Source organism: Lissotriton helveticus, chromosome 4_1 (genome assembly GCF_964261635.1).
Source record: "Lissotriton helveticus chromosome 4_1, aLisHel1.1, whole genome shotgun sequence".
Classification (NCBI taxonomy): Eukaryota; Metazoa; Chordata; class Amphibia; order Caudata; family Salamandridae; genus Lissotriton; species Lissotriton helveticus.
The window spans coordinates 508,822,922-508,842,759 of record NC_136063.1 but is presented as its reverse complement, the minus strand read 5'-3'; the positions used below and the strand labels follow the sequence as shown (position 1 = coordinate 508,842,759).

Genomic DNA, 19,838 nt, shown 5'->3' with positions numbered 1-19,838 from the left:
TAAAGTGAAGATTAATTGACTGCCACTCCACGGAGGACACTGGAGTGCAAGAACACAAAAAAGATGTGTTCAAGTTATGGGAACACTGCATAGAGGAACGGATATCAGCATTAGCCTACTGAGTTTTTGTGGCGTATAAAGTCGACAAACCCTTCAACCAACCAGTGATGTAAATAAAAGTGTATATGAAATACTGGTCATGTGAGGAGGCAGTCAATGAACTGCCATGTGTGTATAAACACCCAGGGTGCCAAGTTCAAATGGTGGGACAACACTTTCTAATAGAAAATGTCTTTGTCCACTGTGCAGAGAAGAACCCATCTGTGAGTCTTCCTTTTAGGCAAAAGAAACATCGACCCTAGAGATCAAAATCAACCAAATGGCATGCATGAAGGCTGAGGAGTTGACACAAAAGACGTATGTATTTGAAGCCAATAAAATGGCAAGCATAAGTCATGCAAAAACCTTTAAGAGGAAAATGTATGTCTCCGACAGGCAAGATATTGTGTATTAAAACGATGTTCATTTCCAATCTCCTGCTCCAACAGTGCAGAAAAATTCGTAAATATCATTTTGGCTAGGTGCCACATACTGTGAGCGGGTGCAAAGCTATCTGCCTCCCCAAAACGTTATGATTTTCCGTCTGAAGCATGCTTCATAATGGTTTAAAAATGGAAGAAGAAAACAAATGAACTCTTCTTGAATCGCAAGATTAGGAAATTATTCTGAATGCATCAAAACAGCAGTGGAGTATTGCTTTCTGGAGAAAAGATGCTACTGTGCAGAAAGTGGATGTTGTTAAATAACAATTGATGAGTACATCAAAGGGCACAGGGTTCACAGTCTAGATCTCATCTTAGGAGTTTGGTTTACAAGGTGTCTACAGCTTCGACGCCACATCTGGGGTAGTAAGCGCTATATAAATGAAATTGCAATACAATACATGGTGCACAAATTCACATAACGTTTTGTCCCTTTAGAGTTGCGAACTATCTCAGGAAGTTTCCTATTCCCTGTTGCAGGCAAGAGATGAAGCAGAATAATGAACTGCCACAAAGGTGCTGGGAATTGAGCCATTATAATTGCTGTAAATAATGTAAAATCATATTTAAATGAGTGAAAAGGGTAGGAAAGGAGCAATCTCCAAGCATGTTCATCATTTAAAGTCTGACTGAATGGGCAATTATTAGATTAGTATACCACTAAGAAAACACGTAGAACTAAATATTTGGAGGTATGCACTTGACTAGGTTTCAATATAAAACATCTGTACAACATATAGTGGACTATGCATGCTGGCTGACAACATAACAGCAGGGTCTGGAATACAAAGTCTACTTTTGTTAAGGTTCTACCTTTATTTCAGGTAGCGCAACATGATCTGAAGAAACATTTCCTTTACCCAATGGAGCATTATTATTCATGCTCTATGTAAATCAAATGCAATCTGCCATTTTATACAATAAACCTACCAGTAACATATCCATAATCCTGCTAAACCGAAGATTCAAACAGAATCCGAGTTATAATCAATCAGCCTATTTGCTTACAGAGACAGGAGGGAGATCCAATGCCATGAAGGACTTCAAAAAATTCAATGACACTAAAACAGCAACTGGTTCCAAAAATGTTAAAAAATAAAAACACACAAACCTTTTTGTTTACAGCAAAGCCAATGGATACAGCCACAAACGGAAACCTAAAAAGGAAAACAATAGGGTGTATTGAGATTTTTACAATTTACATTTTTACCAAAAATAAATAACTGCTGTTCAGTCTCAATATAAGAATCTGAACAGTAATAGTGGATCCTTGAAACCAAACAGAAAAGGTTCAAGGCTTTTAAATGTTCACTTAGAAGCATTACTTGTGCACAAAGTTTGTCGTTCCATCAATGGGGTCAATGATCCATGTTGGGTTATCAGACAATGTACTTCCTGCCCCAGCAGCGACAGATTCTTCACCAATGAAGCTAAAAAAAGACAAGTAAATATCACGTTATCAACTATTTGTAACCTTCCAAACGTAAGATTGACAGGGCATAAACAGACTGATATCTGACAACACACAAAGGCCGAGGAAATGCCAAAATATAGATCATCGCATTTTAGAATGTTCATTGCCGTTGGAATTTGCCTTTCATTAAAAGGTGTGTATGTAGCAGAGCATGAAACAAATGTACCTACGCAGACAGCTTTTTCAAAGGCAAAGAGTTGCAGAATATGCAGTTCTAACCAATCGTGTACAGTTCAAAATACAACAGTGAAATAAATCTAAAACAATATACTGGTCACAACAAAACTACAATGATCACAAATTAATAATGGACAAAGACTTTGAACAAATGTTCTCTCTAAATCAGTCATCAATGAGATGTATTAGCTAATAAATGTATTCAAACTATTAAAGATTTAATATTGAGAAGAGTACCGATTATACCCTGCCACAAGTTTAACTAATGGTGGGGGGGCGGGGGGGTCACTGAACGGCTCTGCAAGTATCTGTGATCTACAATGTGCCAATGTAATCACCATTTTTTCACTGTGAAAAAGGACTATTTGTAGCTACGTTGTAATAATCTAAAAGCACTATGGATGATTAATGCCCTGAAATTACAGTTTAATTATGCGTGTAATGTCCAGAAATTACGTTTTAATAATAATGCATCCAATTCAAACACTTTTTTGCTCAAACTAGTTGAACTTGGGTTCCCCATTCAAAAATCAGGATCTGGTACAACTGAAAAACGTTAGTATTATGGGTGGGGAAAATGCCAATAAAAGGGGGGGGGGATTCAAATTGCATGGAACACCTATTAATACATTTCTTGATATTCATACAGAATTTACTTTGTTGTTCCAGCCCTAGAAATAACCCTGGGCAAAGAACTATGCTCGGCTCTCGAAGTTTGTGGAGATTTGGTAACTACGCATTCCATGAAAAACACGTAGTAGAGTAGCCAGCTTCTAAAGTACGCCCATAAAGACTTTGAAAAAGCAACTTTACATGTTAAAAAGCATATAACCAATACACAAAAGTGAACTTTGATATTGAAAAATATCAGGCAATGAGAGAGGTGATTATTTTGCGGTCCCTCCCAACCTAGGGGGAGGACCAGGCAGATGGCTTGAACACAAAGAGAATATCATGCTGAACGATTCAGTGGTGGTTTCATCCTCTAAGGACCACCCCAAGCAGTTATTATGGGCAAAAATACAATCCCAACCAAAGGCTCTGCAAAGCATTATGGGATGAGATTAGCAGTGGGCAGTGAATATTATAGTATCCAATATCAAAATAATTCTACAAAGAGCTGCAGTTCAACTCGTCGTTACTAGGTGTCCCTCACAAGTCAAATCCAAACGCATTGAATCAAGCTGCAGTTCCACTAGTCATTACTAGATGTCCCTCACGAGTCAAATACAAAAGCATTGAAACCCTTTCATGAAGCTGCAGTTCAGCTCTTTGTAGAATTTATAGTATTAGCTCTCAGCTCAGGGTTTCAATGCTTTTGCATTTGACTCGTGAGGGACATCTAATAACGACGAGTGGAACTGCAGCTTGATTTGCCCATAATAACTGTGCTTGGGGTGGTCCTACGAGGATGGGACATCACTGAATCGTTCAGCAAGATGTGCTCTTTGTTTTCAAGGCATCTGCTCGGTTCTCTCCCTAGGTTAGGGAGGATCCCAAATCATCACATCTCTCACTGCTTGCTAAATTAATAGTTTCACTTTTGTGAAATGACTATATGCATTTTAGCATATAAAGACAGAGAACCTTGTTATTTTACCAAAAATATATCAGGTCTCTGTTGGCGGAGCGAAGTTGCGGATTTGACAGAGTTTTTGTTCAACTTCGTGGAGTTCTGCGTAGTAGTACTTCGCCAACTACGCATACCCTTACCTAGAAACACAGCCAAAAAAGGGAGAGAGAGGTTTGCTTGTCTAGTTAGGATGGAAAGAGAATACCTCCATATTCCAAGAGTTTTTCTCCTTAAGCAACAACTTTTTCCACGCCAACAATCAGTCCGATGGACTAGTAGAGGAAAAGGAGTAACCTGGAAATCATGAAATGCATTGAACTCCAAAGGACACTTTATCAGCTTTTTGTGAACCCTAAAAGTCAGAAACATTTGCAATTGGTAGACGTAAATCCTCTATGCTTAGATTATCCACTTTTTGTAAAAACCTTCTCAAATTTGGAGCAATAACTTTACATGTTCCCTCAGGGAACTGATATGCCTGTCTTGTCAACATGTTTATCATACCTGAGAAATACCAATACAGAGGTCACAGAATACTAACAAAGATCCTTGAACTTTTGTCTGGTTTTGGTTTTCTTACCCGAAATATATGTTGGTCCAGTCAATGGATTATTAAAAATAAAATTCCCCACACGGTCATCAGATTACCAGTTTGCAATCCTTAGATCTTTTTCAGTTCACACTGCCAAAGTTTTGTGAGATAAAGCTAGGTTTGCACTAAAACAAAAAGCACAAACACCTATACCGTGGTAAATGATTGAACGGTAATTTCCATGCTAGATCTGGCATTTCCTTTTAACTTGAGCGTTTCTAATCAAACAAACTAGGGATGTGTGTGTGGGGAGGGTGTCAAGTTTCTACATTACTGAAATTACTTACTTGACTGCTTATGAGTCAGATTCAGGAAAGACATATCTGGGGAGACGGTGCAACATATGGCAAAATTGTGGGACTGCAGGAAATGTTTACGGAATTGTAACAAATGGACAAATTAAGCATAATGTCTTCAGAAGCCTTGATGTGAGATCAGGCAAGGTCTCTGTTCATAAAGTATGATGGCAAACTCCTAAGAGAGCCAAATTGTTCAATTGCAATGATCAAATTAGTTTCCAAGAAATATTCAAAATACTCACTAGCACTTATCCAGAATGGAAATGGCATTGAACACTGAAGTTACTGAACTCATCTCCAATTTTTTACTTTAGCAGACTAGTAGGAGTGGTTTTATTTTATTTCTGACGTTTACCTGGAAACTATTTATGTTGTTCTTCTTAGCCAAACTGCTACTTTGTCAAATTAATTTTGTCTAGTCATTTAAAAAACTGCTCATACCACTGCTTAGGCAGTTTCTGAGCACTCCTGAAATTGACAGAGATAAGAAATGAAGCACAGGAAGACAACATTATATTTGAATCTAACGGAGTAATCAAGTGGGGGGGGGAAGCTATACTAGATCCCAAGTCTCCTAAACATTTTGGTCTAACAAATCTGTGGATGCAGGGTAGATTTATTACAGCTTACTTATTCACAAAACTTACAGGATTCTTTTTTAATTCATTTCACGTTCTTTCCTGCTGTGATCCACATGCAATGTGAAGTAGCTCTCCAGATAACGCCATTCCACATCTACTTGAGCCACTTCAAACTGTTCGCAGGGGATACATCAGAGAACACAGACCACAACATTTGGCTTCAATGTCGTGAGGGGTACTCTTCCAAGTTTCAAGGAGTACCTCGACTTTTGAAAAATGAACTCCTCTATATTGACTAAGTCTGGCTACCAGAGAAAAATAGGTAGGGGATTCCTCAGAGATTATGTTGTTCAACGTTAGAGCTCGACACCCGGGGGGGCTGTGCACCAGTTCAGGACTGGATGACTGTTGGTCTTCATTGTTTGGTATAGAGATCCATTACAGTGGTTAAATGTGTCATAACCCAATCATAACTCTTAAGGTAACAGAGAAATTGCTAGCTAATTTTGTAGTCACCATTGTCTTGCATGAGATCAGTGGCTAGGGGCCGAAAGTGTCATTATAACTCCAAGCACTAGCTCCTAGTCGCCCTGTGTTCCCACTGACCAGATAAACTTTACCCTGACAGACAGAGAATTTGAGAAACTGGCCTCTGCAAAATTAAAAAATACAATTTGGGGATAAACAGTGGGAAAAGTTTATACAGTTTGTCAACTTCTTCCAACTACGAGTCCAGTGTGGCACAGGACTTCAACAACTTTGACCGGTGCTCTCCCTCCGGCGATTAACACTGACCAGCCATCCAGGCATTCAGGCATTCTGCTGTTTCAGTGGTGGGTTTAAATACTATAGACCAGTCTATTTTAAGGAACATCATTTATTCTGGATGTTTATTATTCTTGAGCATCCTTGGTGCTCAGGTGGCTCCATGACACAAGTTGACTTGATGAAAGGAGGAGACAAGAGAACGTTCTAACTGGCCCAAGAAAATCTAAAGTAGCCACGGGCTTCAATATTAAACTATTTTCTAGTGCTTACCATGAAGGAGCTATAATAATGTTTGGGTTGCTTCTCTGGAACAGAAAGATCTAGAGATATCAAATAATTTTTGAGGATGCTTGTTTTAGGCGTACTCAAATATTTACAAACCTGCAAAAAGTAGTTTTCTTCATAAACGTGAACAACTGACTGGTCAATCAAGTTACTAAATGTTATCTAAAGCATTACACACTTCCTAAGTTTTACCTCACACTGTGTTCTGCAGTAAGCACGGACTTCCCAAACCGCCACCCTGAAGGGAGTCAAGTGGTAAATGGGAGGACTTGATTCATTTAAAGTGCGCCAACATGGAGGCTCCTAGACAAAAGTGGAAAATTACAGTAACCTCAACGTAACTGCCCAATGCCCTCAGCCTAGACTGAGACGACAAGAAAAAAGCCTTACTAACCCCTAGAGATGCCCAGTACTATGCTTAAGTATCTAACAAAACTGCAGGTAAGCCTACACACTTTGCAAAACGTCGGAAATCATTGGTGACACCACTGCATGCAAAACTTAAGAGATTCTGGATTTGTGAACCAAATCTACATTTTGCATCCAGTGGTACAAGGTTTCCCAGGCAAGTCACATCTATGCCAGGAAAACACTTTGTGAATGAGACCCAAACACTGACGTCTAGCCACAAGACTACATTTTAATTTGTGCACCTAAAGCTTTTCTTGTATCAAAGGTTATGTTTCAAGCAAACACTGGGAAAATGGTTTGTTTTACCTTAAGAAATACACCGAGGACAGATGAGGAGAATAATGTAAATCTTTAATAACTGCCCATCCTCATTATATTGCAGTACAAGAATATTACCCACACAGCTCACTGAAATACCACAACATGTTCAAATGTACGGATTCTGAGTCTTACACTCGCTCACGTCGCCCGACTGCACGACCTCAACATCATCTCCTACGCCGACAACACCGAGCTGATCATCTCCCTTTCAAGGACCCCCTCACTGTCAAAACCAACCTCCACGAATGAATGAAAGCCCTCGGCAAGTGGATGAACAGCCGGCTGAAGCTGAACTCTGACAAGACGGAAGTCCTCATCCTCGGCTCCACCCCCTCGGCTTGGGACGACCCCTGGTGGCCGACCCCACTAGGAGCAGCACCGACACCCACCGACTACGCACGCAACCTAGGTTTCATCCTCGACTCGACACTCTCCATGACCAAGCAAGTCAACACCATCTCCTCCTCCTGCTTCAACACCCTCAGCAAGCTCTGCAAGATCTACAGGTGGATCCCCATCAAAACAAGAAGAACGGACACCCAGGCCCTCGTCAGCAGCAGGTTAGACTACAGAAATGCCCTCTACGCAGGAGCCTCGGCCAAACTCCTGAAACGACTACAACGCATACAGAACGCCTCTGCACGCTTGATCCTCGACATCCCCCGCCGCAGCCACATCACATCCCACCTGAGAGACCTGCACTGGCTTCCCTTCAACAAGACGATCACCTACAAGCTCCTCACCCACGCACACAAAGCACTCCACAACACCGGACCGGGATACCTCAACAGACAACTCACCTTCTACACCCCGAACCGCCAGCTATGCTCCACCGAACTCGCCCTCGCCACCGTCCCCCGTAATCGAAGAGCGACCACCGGCGGCAGATCATTCTCCCACCTCGCCGCCAAAACCTGGAAAACCCTCTCCATCCTCCTACAGCAGACCCAGGACCTACTTACCTTCAGGAGGCTACTCAAGACCCAGCTATTCGAGCCTTAGCAGCACCCCTCCCCCCAGCACCTTGAGACCCTCACGGGCGAGTAGTGAGCTTTACAAATGTTCTGATTGATTGATTGACACTATCATATTTAATGAATATACGTCAAAGCAACTAAACTAAATCCAGCACACCATTTTTTACATTAGATGTGATAACAAAACACGCTCACATACATATCGTGAAGTTTCTCTGCACCCACTATTATCTTATCAGTAAAGAGTTCTAAGTACTCTATGCCCTTTAAGCACTGCCTGTTCCCTTAGAGCTTTATATATAGTTATTTTATTGAAGCAACCATAAATGTGCATGTTGCATTGCCAGAGCAGTGTGATGAGGCTCACAACGCTATGGATCAGAGGGTAAGGTGTTGTAAATAGAGTATATGCTAGGCAGGAAGAGTTGGTCCATAAAGGTAAAAAGTAGTAATAGACCACAGGCTGTTTAGACAGCAGATAGAAAAACTTACAGCTGTAATTGTAATCTTATGTGTAATTCCAGATAGCACAAAATAAGGATACATATAGATAAATATGAATTTTATCGCTTTGGATCCTATCGAATTGTCTTTAAGACGAACATTTGATGGCAAACAGGCCATGTTACAGTTAGAGTCTTAGACATTGTACTAGCCAAGCAAGTTGGTGGATATCTAAATCCATTTAGGTTGCCATCGATGGGCAATGGGTACAAAGCAGCATCGGTCAAGCAAGTAGGAGTTTCGTGCATAACCCTGGCTTCTCTCAATTCAAACCTATTAATAGGCTGGTGTGACCTATCAGCCTACCACTTCACACTCTATTCGATGTGAAGAATGGAGGCACTTTCGACAATCGATATAACATGCTGCAGTCACAATGCCTGGGAATGGTCATAATGCCTTGCGAAGGATGTCCCTGGAGGAAGTATAGAGCTTTTTCAGATCGGTTTTTACCATGTGCCAATGATCCAGAAGAAGAAGCGGAGTTAGAAGATTTACTAAATATATATTTTTTCAAGGGGGAACGCCAGACTCTAAGGAGGATAAGTTTTCATGTTCTTTTTATACGAGCAGAGTGAAATGGGTCTCTTTTTTTAATCAATTCACAAGATACAAATCTTACCTGTGGGAAGGAAATTTTTCCTTAATGGATGAAATTATAATTTTCTCAACTTTCTGATCGGTTTCAGTTACCAGATCTGTGGGACAGCTTTTGACCATAACGGCCATTTCAGCTTTCAGGGCTTCCCAGACCACCTGGTAAAGGAAAAAGGATAACCAATTAATACGGCTACAAGCAAAACATTAAAAAAAGAAGTTATACACCCAAAACATCATAATCATCATGCGTAGACCACTGAATTCACAGGATGTGCGAGAACTGCTTCCCAGTTCCTGGTACTTACATTAGGGATAGTGCTACTGTTTGGTGGCTTCAAGGGGAGCATGTGTGGTCCTTCAATGTGCTCTTATTTGATCTCATAAAGTACACCCCCACCCTACACGTCTCATCCATCAGTTAACAACTGCTTGCCCCCACAAGACCAAGTCTTTGCAAACTGAAGTAGAATGAAGGTACAAAGTACTCACCAATCATCTTATGCTTGTAGTCACACTTCTCCCAGACTATAGGAATGAATGGGAACGGGGGGAGAGGGGGGTCAAAGAATTGAAGTGCAGTTTTCCATCATAAAAATAGTAATCTGTGATGGCTGAGTGTCAGTGCACTCCACCCCCTACATTTCTGCTACATTTTACCATGCCTCTCTGTCCATAGAGCGGAATTCACAGATGGGATGTCTGGCGGTATAGGGACATTGGGGCACATGCATGCATCAGGCATACATTTTGTGATTCTAAAATAGCGATTTTGAACGATTCTCTATGTTGAAATCACAAAAAGCTATGAATGTAGGAATCGCAAAATAATTTGTGATTCCTTAACACTAGCTAATAGCGATTAGGAAATTGCGAATCGCTATTAGCTAATGCGACTCCATTCATTCCTATGGGCCTTTTGGAATGAATGGTAATGCATTCGCAAATTGCGATTACCAAATTGGTAATCACAAACTGCAAATGCAAATCCAAGGGTGCTTGGGGGCCTAAGGCCCCCCTGAAGCATCCCTCCAAATAAGGTAAGTGTGCACATGTAAAGCACACACATGCCCAAAGGGCATGTGTGCACTACAAGGCACTTTGAAAAATGCATTTTTGTGCATTTTTCAAAGTATGCACAAATTACCATCAACTTGAAGCTGATGGTAATTAGCGTTTCCCAAATGCACAGCTCGCATTTAGGAAAGGCTACATGCATCGCCATTACGGAATCGCAAATTGCGATTACCTAAATGCATTAGCAATTTAGGTAATCACAAATAATTGTGATTACCTGAATTACGAATGTCAAGCCTTTGAAGCATGAGAAATGGCTTTTTTCCGTTCGCAAACAGTCCGATTCTGTGCACCGGCCCTTTTGCGAACGGAAAATGGCTTGATGCATGTGCCCTTAAGTGCTACCTTTATTAGCAGCACTATGATGAGTAATTTGTGCTTACTGGTATATCTTGTTCCCCTCTCTACAGATGCACTGCTAATGTAACAGCATCCAAATCTGCTAGAGGGAGCAAAACATACTAATGTAAGAATGGTATGCAGATCTAGATGACTATATTATTGCCTTTGTTCTGAGCGAATTTAGCATTTGACTTTATATGGACATCCACGGTACCCTGTTAAAAAAATTAAAAAAAACACCTATGGAGTAGCACTACTGGGTAGTTTACAAAAAAAGTACACAGTGCTAAACAGGATCCAGAAGCTGCATTGGTCATAACTGCATGTGTGACAAAAAGGAAAGTGAATGACTCTTATAAAAAGCCAAATATAACCAGAAGGCCATGCCTCTTTCTAGTCTAAGCTCTGCCCTGGAATGCAATCTACCTATCCTGGTTACATATCTTGCATACAAGAACTGTGTACAGCCATACCCTTCAGCACTAAGCCAAATTAATTGTCCACAGCCTTTCTGGTACATGCCGCTCCGGACAATACAAATTTGGGCCGTCCACATCCAGGGTACCGTACACCATTTGGGGTAAGTCTGCTTCCACCATTTCTTTACCTTTTGCGAGTGGGTGAGGTTGTCTCTTCAGTAACAACCAAGGCATTCAGTCAGGAGATTGGTATATATAAAATCATGCAACAAAACGAATTTTTGAAGAAAGGTGCACCTCTAGTCTATGGACACCAAAGCCATTCCAATTTCCCCACAGTCCTTTAGTTTACTTCAGCGTTTTAGGGGTTTAAATCACATCATTCAGTTCCACAGAGGTTAGCTAACCCTTGGACAACATGAAATTCTGCAAATGATGCTATATTGAGCCGAGTCCTGATCCAGTAATGTCAAACTGTACGGTCTAACCAGGACATACTCTTAAACTACTCAAAATATGTTAAACATTGATACTCGTCAGTCCATTGTTCAGACATGGCTCACGCACTACATGAATGGTACAGCCACATTTCACCGATCTTACTCAGAAGAGCACACACATTTGGCAGTGATGAGGTTTTAATGTAAGCATGGAATATTGCAGGATGGAACTTAAAAGTGTTTCATAATGTAAATGCCCACTTCCCCACACTGTACAATAACTCAGTCAGGGACTTGGTCCAGGCCTGTGCTGCAAAACTGTGTTCACATTCCATAGTGACTCAGATCAATAAATACAGGCTGGATCCGTTTTGTTGTCTATCCGGGTTGTGAGAATGTATAAGGTTATGCACCACATCATCCACACTGGAATTGTACACTATTCGCTCTTTCGTGGTTTTGTGGCATCAGTCTTATGCAAACCTCTCGAAATTGTGTTCTCAATGGGTTGGGGTCATGGCCTGAAAGGGGAGGGGGGGCTATGTATGAAGCATAGTCCAAACAAGCACTGACTGAACCAGTCAGTCTCTCTGTTTTGCTAAGGAAGCACCTCCTCGTCTGCACCTAATGTTTCCTGACCAGAGGCCTGCTGACATAATGAAGGAAACAAATTTAATATGGGTGGTTGCGTAGTAAAAAATGTAACAACTCCAACCCTGCTCCCTCTTATAGAAACCTTTAGCAAATGTAACTTAAATGGCAGAACAATGATGGTCAACCACACAAAATAATAACCTGTCATTTATATAGCAACTGCATCCTCAGTTTTGCAGGGCAGTACGGAAGAGATATTAACTGCTGTTATTCATTGCAGAGGTGCTCATTGTATCATCGCTAAAAAAAAAAATACATGTGCAGGTTTTAAACATATCTCAACAGTAAGGATGCAGCCTGCTGAGTTAGCCTACCAGTTGTTTGCACTCAATCAAAATAGAATTGTAATTAGCTACTGAAATAATGGGTGGTATTCACTTTCGACCAGAGCTGCTTGTTTTATCAATTACAGTCGAATGAATGGCTAAATCTACCAAACCAGACTGGAGATGCCCAAGCAACAGGTTCCAACTAGCAGCAGCTGCAGCAGCAAAAGCTCGGTCATCTGCTAAATCTCAACAAGCTAAGGGGAACAGATTACTCAAATTGACTGCATGGGGCAGTGAGAATCGAAGAGTAGTAGATCTAGACTTGTGAACCAGGCAGAGAGACATAAAAAGAAGTCTCTCTCTCACTGGCAACCAAAGAAGAGAGGCTAGAATTGAAGAAATATTATTTATATGGTGTATAACCCAGGACACCCTTGCTGTAGAATTCTGGATAAGCTTGAGTTTGCCAAAAAGGGTTGTTGGCAAAACTAGATAAATGGCAATGATTAATCTAAATGGGATGATACCAATGCATTCAAAATTAGAATCATCTGGGCAGAGGTAAAGAGAAAAAGCGCCTGTCTCAAACTATGCTGTTGAAAAAGTCACAACTTAACGACTGATGAAACTTGATCGTCTATGGATAAAGACGTGTCAGTCTTAACACCGAAATTTTTTTACCACAATTAAAAGGGAAGGGAGGTAAAGCCAAAGGGACCAGAGGTTGCACTTAAAAAGCTCTGGCCATTTGAGAGGATATCAGATAAATCATTTTTAACCAGCGATGAAGGCTTAAAAGACACTTGTAAAGTTATGCTGCTGCCAACTTAGAATCTCATTCAGATTTAGAAATATTTGGGTTCTGTTTGCATAAAGCAAACAATTCAACACAAATGCTTAGAGGAAATGGCCAAAGGGAATAAAAAAAAGGTTGTAAAGTAGCAGCGCTAAAAAGGATCACTGCAGGACGCCACAGATAAAGTTTAACTGACATCTCAAAGGGTGCCTATGATACACAGAAAGATCTGTTGGACAGAAAATCTGCAAGCCAGAGCAGGGCATATCCATTAATGCCTAAGTCAGAGAGTCTTGATAGAACAACCATGTGATTAACACATCAAATACTGCTGTAAGCAATTGGAATATTTGCATCAGCTGAGCATCTCAGACCAAGAACAGCAAAAAAAGTAAGCTCTGTGCTTTGGCCTGAATGAAAGCTCATCTGCAAAAGAGAGTTTCTTAGCACAAATTTTGACAGTTGTTTCAAGATCACTTTCTCCAATTCCTTAGAGGAAAAGGCAGTGGTGAGATAGGTCTATCATTAAGAAGGTCTTCTGGATTGAATGGCAGCTTTTTTAGAACAGGAGTTACAGAAGATAACTTCAGGATTTCAAGAACACGGCCTTCCATCAGATATTAATAATTTTTCTTGCCCAACTAGGATCTACTAGTAAATCTTCTTCTGTAGGCCGGCCAGAAGAGGATCACAAGGAAAACCGAAGGGTTTGTTTAGAGATAACAAAGACATAAATTACTTTTCATGGAGTAGAGAAAACATTGTAAATTGAGTACAGTTTAAAATAAAGCTAGGAATGCCACTCCGGAATTATCATTATGATATAATGGAGTAACCCAAAACTGTCCAAGGACCTGGGTATCAATCGATATAGAAAAACAATGGTCCCGGACTTCTGGAAGTTGCAGTTTAGTTATGAAAACATTATTTTGTCAAAAAGGCATTAGGATCATTAATGCCAATTTCTTCAAAATGCAAGTATGTGCATCCTCAAATGGCACAATGGCACCCAATATAGCTCTAATAGTGACTTTATTATATCTCAGTTACTTTTATAACAAAACACCTTATTCAATGTTTAAAAGTAAAAAGGTTGCTCCAAGGGGAGTGTGAACAAGGAAAGTGCTTGTGAAGTATGACAGATATGAAGGAGGGGAATCCAGTCAGAACAGATTCAACAGACAATCAATTTTGCATTTTAATATCCTTAGTAAACTGGTTGTGGTTCATAACACCAAATGTATTTATATGTTAATTGCACATTGAATTACGCTGTGTTTTAGAGGTGGTTAGAGTAAAACGCCTACCCACAGATCATGAATCACCAACTGAGGCAGAAACCATTAACAAAGATTATGTTGTGCAAGGAACGCACACGGTTTGAATTTTACTGTGTGGTTTGGAATTTGAAGAGAGAAAAAATAATTATTTAAAGCACACATTTGTGTTTTATTCCCTTTGCATTTTGAAGCAAATATTAAGCATGCATCGGTTTTTATCAGGAGTAAAACAATGTAAAAACCCACAAATCTTGACAACTTAATGATCTGAAAAATTACAAAACACCGGAAAATGAATAGCCATGAGAAACTATTTCTGAAAAAATATGCACAGGGAGTGTAGATTCATTCAGTACACCAAGAACCAGCACCGTAAATTATACCCTAGACTAAATCAGTGGGTTTCAAAAATAACAGTTTAACCAATACCAACTACGCCCAGGAGACTATTTTTATCCCACAAAATTACAACCTGGGAAACATCTGGATAGTCATCCGATGGGGTAAGGGCACTACCCATTATACCAGTGGTAAAAGCAATAAAAGAACGAAAATGAGCACGGTTTTCAACGTGAGACTTCATTAGCTTAGTGTTACATCCTTCTTCATTTATTCTTTATTGTTAATTCCTTTGTAAGTATTGCTATTGAATCTTCATTTGGATGTAGAGAATAAATCCTATTTTTAACTTCCCATGGACTTTGGATCTTTCTTATTAGATGCAACACTTAGGCCGGGTCTTAAGTTGATCAGGTATTTAACTGATCCATGTGGACTATGAATGTGTCAATCATAAAGTTTGAGCAGGTTGCACATCCAGTTAGATTTGGTTTTGCTTTTCCTATTAAAAATGCCTGATGTTAAATTTTAGAATATAAAAAGGAAAGAGTAGCAAGAATGAGCTATTCATGGGAAAAGAGACAGCATGTGGTGTCAGTGATTTTCTGCCAATAGTAGGGAAGCTTTAACTTAAAGTTAAACACATTTCTTTTCAGTACTTCTAGACAGGATGGTACTTCTGCCACGCACACTAAATTCTGACTTTGCAAACATGGACGTGATTCATAATAACTATGTAAAACTGTGATATACTTTATAAGATACATATTTATATTTACAGATAAACTTTTTCTGGTAGGAAAGGAAGTTCATCCCCTCCCCTTTGTCAGTCTCAGACACACTGATAACTGTTACTGCAGCATCCCTTCGCCAGCCGATCTAAGTGCGGGTTGGATTCATACAGAGACATAGTGGTCAGTAGTATGTACATACATACATGAACAATACATTCGCTCTTCTGAAGTACTTTTACACGTCACTCACTGTGTATTACATAGACAATAAATGTTTCTAAAACGCAACTTAAATGTACATGATCCCATTTAAACTAAATACATACCGTTCCAGCTTTTCTTGCTATAGTAACTGCATAATCCATACACTCTTGCCAAGGATCCCCCATTGTATTCTGAAGTCAAAGAATAGAAACATACATTTAAACACAGGAATTCAATACAATGTGGACACATGCGATCGAGTCACACGGCTTCACGAAATCGCATTATGTGCAATTCACTGATACATTTTCTGCACAATGCTCGGGCCACCATTGTGTATCATGAACAAGCAGAGCTCTGAAGCACCATATAGGTCGGTACATGTTATCCCCCACCAGAGTTTCAAGACTTTAAGCATCACCCATTCCGATTAAACCGCTGCGATATAAAAAAAATAATCAGCGTAAGATAACACGTAAACAGAGTTAGACCTTTAAGTATTTTATTTTGAAAACTCCATTCAGCATGATGTTTTTCAGAGCAAGAAAGATGTTTTTCTGATCCGAATGGCATCCATAATGTTCTAGTGGCTGGCAACACAACACACCTACCTGGTTGGAGATTGTAGAATTCGCACCTCGGAATCCGGTGTGACCTGAGCTCTCAGCAGCACATCTGAAATTGTCTGCCTTTGCTGGGTAATTTTCCAGTATGGTCCACTGTGAACTCGCCCAACCCGGAAGTAAATGTCAATCACGTTTGTAGTTTTGGTCCTGAAATGTGAGTTTTTGGTCCCTCCTGCAAGACAACGTCTTACGAGATCACATGTCCAACTGGGAGGAGTTTAAGCGAAAGATGATGTTAAAAGTTTAAAAGCACGCAAACAAGGAAGCATCGACGGCGAATTTACGGAAGTGTATACACATACCAATTCTGTTCATTGAAATAAACGTCTGAAACCGTTGGTTGGTTTTATATGTAGAATTAAAACAAACTCCTCTTTGTAAATGCATAATAACGAACTGCTTTCACGTGTTTGTTTTGTTAACGATAGTAGTCTCGCGTTCAACATTAAGCTCCTTGCACACAACAGCAAGCTGACTGTTTCGAAGTAAGCGGCTGTAAAATGCGTTGCCCTCAGGTTGTAGAGCCCTGACATTCCTCAAGCAACCAAGAAACCAGTTAGGTGGCAGAGCCGTGATGTACGTATTTTGTGTCAACACCCCCCTTCTTCCGTGATTGGATGTGTGTCTGGATCAGGCCCTAAAGCCCCGCCTCCTCTAAGACACTTGCTTCAAGACAGAAGCAGCAGCACATCGAACGGAAGATCAGCTGTGAACGACGACCAAACAAGGCTTTTTGTTTGCAGCAAGGCAGCCTTGTATTGAGAGTGAACTTAAAAAAATGTTGCCATTTTTAGGTCTCGCCTCTCAATGCGCATGCACATTGAGCGGAACGAGACTATAGGGGCTTAAACAAGAGTTTAACTAGACTGGCGCTTTGATGCAGTGCATGTGCGATTTTAGCTCAATGCGCAAGCGCAATGAGTTAAAATGCGCGTGCACAGCATCAAATCGCCAGTCTTCGCCATCTGTTCCCCAGCTTGGTGCCGCCAGCACCTTCCCGCTCCACCCCCTGCTGCATCAAAGGCTTTGCGCTCTGCCTCAGCCCAGCCATTCTCCTCCCCTAATTGCCCCTGCTGCATCAAAGGCTTTTTCACGGCCGGCCGGCCGTGCTTTTGTAAATGTCTATATTATTTTATCTTCAACACCAACACGTTCATTAATATATCATATTTTGTGGTGCCTCAGGTTTCTTTAATGTACATTACTCCCACTCGCAGATCGGGCATAATACCATTACTTCGCTTACTGTGTTTTCTTTTTTTCCATAACCCATATGCTTTCTATTTCTGCCTGCACTATCTTTGCTGACCCTACCTTCGGAGCTTTTTAGTGTAACGCTTTGCCATGCGTATTGTTTCCACATCTGGAAACACTGCCCTCTGAATTTCCTATCAGAAAGTGAAACGCCCTTTGCTGGAAAGCAGATTTCAGTATTAAAACTATTATTCGAGCACAAGGGGCCACGTTAGGAGGAAATGCGGAAGAAGTGAAAGTTACAAAAACGCCTCTTTTGTGGTTACCATTACGCTTCTGTTCATGAGGTTTATTGTGAAAGTTGTTACCTAAATTGCAGAATCCTGTGCTTCTGGGTTGTAATTGGGATGCACTTTGCATTGACTTCAGGGCTCGTCATACGTTGCCAGCTTGCTCCATTTCACAGTGTTGCGCCCCTTCCCCCCACGCATTCCCAGCCCTTTGATGCTTCCACCGCACTCCAATTGCTCCCCTCTCCCGTGGCGTTTGTAATCCTCCCCCCTGCATTGCCCCCTCACCCTCACACTGTGCTTGCATCTTTGTTTGACTAATACACCCCAATGCTTGTTGTAGTCGCTGTGTAAATTGAACTGCCTCACACTGAGCATACCACTGCAAAGCACTCGGCTGCTCAGCAAAAATGTGCCTGCCAAACTTAGCTTTATCCTAAATGTTTATTTACAGTGTACTACCTGCATGGTAAATTTTCTGATTCAAGACTGAAGTGTATTCCGGAATATCATTTGTTTGACCTAATTTCTCTGCCTACACCCAGTTACGTTGTATTCACAACTTCTACAGTGTAATGTTGCATGGCGGAATCCCCTTAATTCACAGTTCCTGACCCCAAATAAAATGTAGCCTGTAAGGTTCCCCGTTTCCATGAGGAGTGCTTCCATTTATTTGCTTGTTTTTTTTATTATGCATCAAGCTCCTACACCAAACGTGCCTTCCTGGTATTTCATGGTGCTGGACTCAATAACATGGTTCTTACTCTCTCCTCCTCTATCCCTCTCCCTGCTCTCCTCTCTCTCTCTCCCTCTCTCACTCCACTCCCTCTCCTCTCCCTCCTTCCCTCTCGTCCTCCCTCCCTCTCTCTCCCTCCCCTCACTCTCTCACTCCCTCTCTCCGTCTACCTCTCTCCCTTTCCCTCATTTCCCTCTCACTCTCTCCTCTCTCCTCTCTCACCCTCTCCCTCTCTCTCTGCTCTCTCCTCTCTCCCCCTCCTCTCTCCCTCTCTTTACCTCCCCCTGCTTTCTTTTTTCTCCCTCTCCCCATCTCCCCCTCTGCCTGATCTCCCCTCTCTCTCCCCTCCGTCCTTTGCTCTCGTCCTCCCCCTCTCTTCTTACCCTCCCTCTCTCCCTCTACCCTCTCTCCCTTTCCCTCTCTCCCTTTCCCTCACTTCCCTCTCCCTCTCTCCCTTTCCCTCTCTTCCCGCTCCTCTCTCCCCGTCCCCCTCTCTCTCCTCTCTCCCTCTCTTTACCCTCTCCCTCCTCTCCTTTTTCTCACTCTCCCCATCTCCCACTCAGCACCACTCAGCACCACCACAGCATCACTCAGCACCCCCACAGCATCACTCAGCAACACCACAGCATCACTCAGCACCACCCCAGCATCACTCAGCACCACTCACCATCACCCCAGCATCACTCAGCATCACCCCAGCATCACTCAGCACCACCACAGCACCACTCGGCATCACCACATCATCACTCAGTGCCACCCCAGCATCACTCAGTGCCACCCCAGCATCACTCAGCGCAACCACAGCATCACTCAGCGCAACCACAGCATCACTCAGCGCAACCACAGCATCACTCAGCGCAACCACACCATCACTCAGCGCAACTACAGCATCACTGGTTCAAATATGTTCTTTCAATGTTTCAAGCTGTTTTCAAGCTTTCACGCTTTATTACAAATCACAAAAAGAAGTTAATATTTCACTTTTGTTCTTGGATTTTCGTCACAATAAAAAACACTGAACATAATCTTCACAAAAGTTATTTACAAAAATGTAAACTATTGCCATTACACATTAAATAAATTATTTAAGTATTAATTATTTAAAAAAAATTAAAAGCATTGTTATTTAAGTCACGTAAATACAAAACATGTTGCATTACAAATGCTATAGGTGTCACATTTGCGAAAGTTTTAACTATTGGCATTGTAAATGACAAAGCTATTAATTTTGCTATTTTCAAGACCAACACATAAAAAAAATAATTGTCATTTACAAAACCAATAGCTCCAACTTTTCTAATGCGAGACCTATTGCATTTCCAATGCTAGTTTAGCGT

At 41.2% G+C, this 19,838-nt stretch overlaps 1 protein-coding gene across 1 annotated transcript in view; it reads right to left on the bottom strand.

Moving 5' to 3' along the window:
* The window catches only part of IMPA1 (inositol monophosphatase 1), a 124,486-nt gene extending 107,644 nt beyond the window's left edge, over positions 1–16,842 (bottom strand). The window contains exons 1-5 of the mRNA XM_078687105.1: positions 16,267–16,842; positions 15,778–15,846; positions 9,127–9,260; positions 1,868–1,972; positions 1,654–1,699 (exon numbers count right to left, since the gene is read on the bottom strand). Of these exons, the coding sequence (XP_078543231.1) occupies positions 1,654–1,699; positions 1,868–1,972; positions 9,127–9,260; positions 15,778–15,840 (348 nt within the window). The 5' untranslated portion in view covers positions 15,841–15,846; positions 16,267–16,842. The remainder of the gene's footprint in view (positions 1–1,653; positions 1,700–1,867; positions 1,973–9,126; positions 9,261–15,777; positions 15,847–16,266) is intronic.
* Positions 16,843–19,838: the final 2,996 nt, after the last annotated feature.